Genomic DNA, 6,478 nt, shown 5'->3' with positions numbered 1-6,478 from the left:
AAACCCCAGAAGGCCAGCCCCTCATTGCTTCCTTGCTCCCTGGAAACCAACACTACTGACTAAAATACACACTTGCAAAATCTGCATGCAAATAATATAGCATCCTCAAAAAGTATATATTTAAATTTGCTGTTAATATACTGGAAACTCATTCATTCATGCATTCATTCTCCTAACTACTTCACTTGATGGTGGAGTGAAGGTCCACCCTGAATAGGTCACTACTGCTAGCACAAGGCGACCAGCTTTCACACTCACATTCACATCTATGCTTAATTTATAATCACCAAATCATCTAATTTCCATGTCTTTTTATAGTGGGATCAAAGGTGTTCAGTGAGAACTCATGCAGACACAGGGAGAACATGCTAACTCCACACAGAAAAGCTCTGGCTGGCTGGTGGATTTGAATCCAGAGCCTTCTTACCTACTGAAACTCATCTAGACAACATAGACAACAACAACCACAATACCAAAGATGTAAATGTGATTTGAAGTTCATACGATATCCAAAGATACAGAGCTTCATTATAACATAAATAATATTTTTAATTAATGTAAATTAGTGAATACTAGGTAAGTTCTAATTCTATAAACATCCATCAAGTTGCCAGTGGAATGTTTAGGTTTATTTTATCTTTATCACTTAGTTTTATCTTTGTGAAAATTTCAAGACCAGTCAGTGTAATAAATAAGAAAATTAACATTTATTAAAAACAAGACAAACAAACAAACAAAAAACCCTCAGTGGATAACTTTAGAGTATTGTGCAGACATGTATCGGCCAGTATATTTCATGTAGCTCCCCAGTTTAACTGTCAATTTGTGCAAGAATTTCTGCTTTTTAACAACATTTTAAAAGGTAATGTGGACATTTAACTATGTTTTTCTTGCCTCCAAAAATTCTGATCAGCAATGTATTGAACGCATTTCAGACATATCAGTTGCTTTCATTAATCTTAACATGTTTACCTAATGTTTGAAAGATCATCTGGATCACTTTCTCCTAAGGGTCACAAAACCAATCTATAGTCCAGCCTAGTGGACTTACTAGGTTGAAAGTGATAAGCAAGTGTTACTATGTCTGGTGTTACTAAGTGCAGTCACAGAATTATGACCATTTTGACATATGTCTCTAACAGTAAAGAGAAGAAGAGAAAAGCCTCTGGCCCTAATTATTAAAGATTGTGGTGCCAATTGGTTAAGCTCCAATTTTCTAACTGGACTGCAGCACGATTAAGACTTTTGACTATTATTCCCAAATCAAAAACAAGTTCTCACTCTCAGAGCTGGAGGAATCTGACTCTCTAACACAAATGTACAGACACACTGTCCCACACACAAAACAATCCATTTTATGATGGCGTTTACCACTGGCAGTGGTCTGCTTCCTGTCAACCCTCTTGCCTCCAATCACCCAGCATGCACACACTTACACAGAGGAATGCAGACAGCCCACACAAAGTTGACTGCCACCTGCCTGTCCCTGACCCCTTCCTCTCCTGTTTTACAATGCAGGAGGAGCATTAAATTGCCTTGACCCCCCATTCAACTCAGCCAAATTGATCCTGAGGAGTGAGATGGATAGGATGGCGAGTGAGTCAACTGACTGATGGGGGAACAGAGTTCAGTTTACATGGTGGCTTCCTTCTGGTCAAGGTAAAGTAGCTGGTTAGTGGAGTGAATATCAGTCACACTAGCCTGCTGTCACCAACTTTATGTTTTAATGGAGTAACTGGTTGACCGAAGAGTGAACTGTTAGAAGTCATACAGTATTCCTTTTCTCTCTTTCTCTCCTCCTTTTCTGTTTAAAGCCAAAATCAAGCTATTGGTTAAAGATTGCTTTTTAAAAATTGACTATGAAATGTTCACATTTTTATTCTCCACTGAGAAGAATTGTGGTTTACATGAATCTGCAAAACCAGAAAGTTACCAACAGATTTCACGAGTTCCAGGATGTGTTTAAAGAAGTTTAAGACTTTTTCAAAGAAAACTGTCTTCCCTGAAGCTTCTGCAGCATAACCCCCATGTCGCCTGTATGCACAGTGTGTGCCAGTCACGTTTTCCTTCCAAAATGACTCCAAATATGTCACTTTCCACAGAGTTCCTGAATTTAAAGTAGTATTTTTCTTCATTTTTAAGACACTTTAATGACATTACCTCCTTACTTTTTATCAAAAAGTCTACCTATACTAACTTGACAACCATTTCATCTAAATTCATTACTAATATTGATTACTTGTGCTTATAGTTACTTACTATAATAAAGACAGAAGGTACAGGTTGTTTTTAATGTTTATTATTAAAAAACGGACTTCAAAGACTTCAAAGATACTTGATATTGTTGTATCCAAGTATTTAACAGTGATGTATAAAGTATGATTTGGATAGTTAATGTTTTAACTAAAAAAGGTTGGGTTATTGTAGTGGTATGTTAAATATTAAGCACAGTAATAAAGATTTACAGTAAAAAAGGAAGTTAATTCTGAACATATGGTTTATTACACAAAAGCTGAATTTTATTTTGTGTCACTACGGAAACAAGTGATATATATATATAACACTGTTCCAAAATTGCAGGCAAAGTGAATGGTTTCCCCTTTTTATCCATTACATTTGTAGGATTTTACTCCAGCATATTTTATTGTTTTTCTAAGGAAGCAGAGGAGAGCAAAGCATAAAAGAAACTGGGGTAACACCTGTTCAAGTAATCCAGGACTACACCCACTGCTTCCCAGAAATGTGAACATATCATCTCATACTTTCCTCTGCATTTTTTTGAATTTCTTTTTTTTCCTTCCACAGCTCTAGTCCTCTACCCTCCTCTGCCCTGGCCTACTCACCCCTTCCGGGTGGATAATAGAGGGCTGAGAGCAACAGCTGCACTCTCAGTGCCCCAGGAGGAAGCATAGAAAGGGTGGGTCTGCAGGAGAAAGGGGCAGTGAAAAGGAACTAAGAAGCTGAAAATAAATTCTTTCCACATGAGTAGGGGATGGGGGATGGAGTCAGTCAAAAGGTCGTTGAGGTCACACGTCACCTGCAAAAACTACCACGCCCACTGGAGAAGATGTGAAAATAGCAGGATAATGTTAATTACTGAGGGGGTCAAATAAGCAGGAACTCAATTTTACATTTATGTAAAACAACAAAACACCTTCAGTGTTTTAAAATGGGAGACTGAATTTAAAAGAGTTTGTCACACTTGAAGACGCTACATCCGGATCAACAGAATTAACTTTCTGTGATATCCTTACTTGGATAATTGGGCATGCATCAAGATGCATATTCACAATAATCATGTGATTACAGTTTTTCTCCATTGGTTTGGCTCATTTCTTGAAACAGAAATTACATTCTCAAAATAACATGGACAAACCTCCAAACCTCTTGGCAAATGTTCACAACAGAATGGCATTTCTCATTCATTTTATCAAATGGCAAATGCCTTAGTAAATGTCTCAATTGTCTCAGTGCATCTTTGCAAATGATTAAGTACAAGTAGCCTACAGTTATACAGTTAGCCCACATTTAGCACATTTTCCAAATGAATAGATCTTGTAGATCTAAACTGATTAGTTGATTCTCAGTCTAATGATCATTCCCCCCAAAACATGTCAGCATGATTTCATTGTATAAGTACTCGCATGCACAACTGTCTGTTCAATTGTCAAAATTGGTCAAGAACATAATACCATGAATACCATATATGAATTTCTTTGAATATTTGATAAATTGATGACAGTCATTGACAGTCAGGTGAAACTAGACTAACGAAGGGGGAGTGTCACACACAGGTGTGTTCCATGATTGTGTGCTGCCAAACACAGATATACAGAGCTTGACCACAGCCAGTCCGATCTCTGAACATGGATAGACAAGGCCAAGCAAACGGACAAGGGGAAGCTCTTCCTCAAGGAAGAGGAGGAAGAAGAAGAAGAAGAAGAATAGGAGGAGGACTGAGAATGCGTGGTGGAGGAATAGGAGGAAGAGGCCGAGGTGCGCGAAGACACTGTGCTGTCCCGAATGAAATTCGGGCCACAATTATAGACCATGTCATAAACCATGGCCTCACAATGGCAGAGGCAGGTCGTCGAGTGCAGCCTAATGTGCCTCGCTCTACAGTCTCCTCCATCATCCAAACCTTTCGCAGGGAAAACAGGTATGTACTCTATGTAATCTATGATGGAGTTATATGTTGTATAGGACAGGGCACTGTGTGTGAGGCAAAAAATGTATAACTTACTGTAGAGATTTTGTGTGCATCTGCCTACAGTAGTAGGTCTATACTAGCAGGTGGAGAGGACTAGTGGAATGTTGTGATACTAAATATGATAAGAAATATATTGAACAAATTACTGTAAACTATGGAATTACATAATTTATACAGTTTAGAGTAGTATTCCAGTCACTGTGCAATGTCGCATTAGGATTGTGGTGAAGTTACTCTGAGTAAAACAATAATACAATTACACTGGTAACTAACTGTATTCTGTTCTTTGTGTAGGATTGGACGACAACCTCACGTGGGTGGCAGAGGAAAACTGCTCAATGAACAACAGGAAAGAGATTTGTAACATGGTGATGGCAAATAATGCCATCACATTGAGACAGATCCGTGATGCCATCCTTCAGGACAATCATATATTCCAGAATATAAACACAATAAGCTTCTCCACAATAAACCGGGTTTTGAAGAAGCATCAGATGACAATGAAACAAATCTACAGGGTACCATTTGAGAGGAACTCTGACAGAGTGAAGGAGCTGCGCTACCAGTATGTAAATGTAAGTCAGTTACTGGTTGTCTCTCATTATAACCTTACCTGTAATCACAGTAAGCAGTAGTTCACTTATTTGGTTTCAATACCTCCTTTACCTGATTTCAGAATCAGTATTTGCTTCATCTGACTTCAACAATTTCAACAGAAAACTGCAGTTTACTGTATGATACGATTCTCATTATAATCCTTATTTTGTTGTCTCCCAATCAAATCTATCTAATACTGTAGGTTTTACTGTAACATCTCAGTAAGTCATCAGTATTTCCCACTCCCCTTTCTATCAAATACCCCTGCAGTACTTCCTCAGGCCTATCACTAGTTTAGAACCACTGGAGTAGTGGCCTGTAGTATATTGAACCTGTTGGGGAGAACATGTAATTGTCTAACTGTAGTATATGACTCTTCTGTATGACTGATTTTATGTTCTTTACTCTATTTTAGAGAATAATGGCATTGGAAGGACATGAGACCCCTCACATCCTGGTGTTCGTGGATGAAGCTGGCTTCAACCTGGCCAAGGGCCGAAGACGTGGCCGTAATATTATTGGCCACCGGGCCACAGTGGATGTCCCAGGTCAGCGAGGGGGCAATATAACTATGTGTGCTGCCATTTATGAAAATGGTGTGGCCAGTCGCATCCCCAGTCTTGGCCCATACAACACACACAAGCTCCTCATCTTCTTGGATTGCCTTTATACCAATTTTATCCCTGAAAATGAGAGAGGTCTCATAGGGCCTCACCTACCCATTTATGTAATTGTGTGGGACAACGTCAATTTCCACCATAGCCCACTCATCAGGGGGTGGTTTGCAATGCATCCAAGGATGGTCATGGGGTTCCTACCACCTTACTCTCCTTTCCTCAATCCGATAGAGGAGTTTTTCTCTGCTTGGAGGTGGAGAGTGTATGAGCATCATGCTCAGGATCAGCCGTCCCTGCTCCATGCTATGGACGCATAGTCCATAGTCCTGTTTGTGACAGCAGCAGAATAAAAGCACGTATACAAATAGAACAGGACACAGAACAGAAACACACACAACTTTTACAGAAAAAATATTTACATCATGGACAATAGTTACAAAAACAGAGTACTGTACAGTTATTAAGATTAAAGTATAGGTTTTTTTTCCAATTTTAATATTTCATTCATGAGTTCATGAGCCTGTAAATTACAGATTGTCTAGTTAGCTACAGGAAACAAAAAGAAGTTTGATCAAATCTTATTGTATTCTTTATTGCTACAAGATCTATGTAACCCCACTTCCTTGCTAGGCACAGGGCATGAATTTTTACAAAGGCCGTATGGGGTGCCAAAAGGAGGAGGAGCCATAAAGAATGGATGAAAGAGATGAGGTGGGGGAGAAGTGGGGCTGTGACTGACAAGAACCCCCAACCTTTAATGAAAAGCTGATTTCATGCTGAGAGAACAGAGTAAGGAAACACTTGAAACCTGTGAATGTTCCAAGTGTTGTGTGAGTTTGTGTAACCTTAAGTGTGTAGGAGGAACTGGAAGTGTTGGCCAAGCCTGTGAAAGGTGTCAAATGTTTTTCTTTTCTTTTTTTTATTCTGTGAAATAGGGGGGATTAGAGCAGGACAATGCAGAATAGTGAGCCATCGTTTTCCATTCCCTGCTCTTTTTACCCCCCCCCGCCAGAGGAAATATGGTACAACCTCGATATTTATTTGCATACATATA

General features: G+C 39.1%; 1 protein-coding gene across 1 annotated transcript; it reads left to right on the top strand.

Moving 5' to 3' along the window:
* The first annotated feature begins 1,525 nt into the window (after positions 1 to 1,525).
* On the top strand, positions 1,526 to 5,741 carry LOC147325184 (uncharacterized). Its single transcript, XM_086302743.1, has 4 exons — positions 1,526 to 1,659; positions 2,806 to 4,159; positions 4,505 to 4,785; positions 5,223 to 5,741. Exons 2-4 carry the CDS (start codon positions 4,063 to 4,065, stop codon positions 5,739 to 5,741), a joined length of 897 nt encoding a protein of 298 aa, XP_086158869.1. The 5' UTR covers positions 1,526 to 1,659; positions 2,806 to 4,062.
* The last annotated feature ends 737 nt before the right edge of the window (positions 5,742 to 6,478 follow it).

Source organism: Aulonocara sp. 'chitande type north' Nkhata Bay, linkage group LG7 (genome assembly GCF_057382095.1).
Source record: "Aulonocara sp. 'chitande type north' Nkhata Bay isolate Kocher_YH1m ecotype deep benthic linkage group LG7, A_spYH_male_GT1.1, whole genome shotgun sequence".
NCBI classification, from domain to species: domain Eukaryota; kingdom Metazoa; phylum Chordata; class Actinopteri; order Cichliformes; family Cichlidae; genus Aulonocara; species Aulonocara sp. 'chitande type north' Nkhata Bay.
The sequence above is the reverse complement of the archived record's forward strand: the minus strand, read 5'-3'. Positions and strand labels throughout refer to the sequence as shown.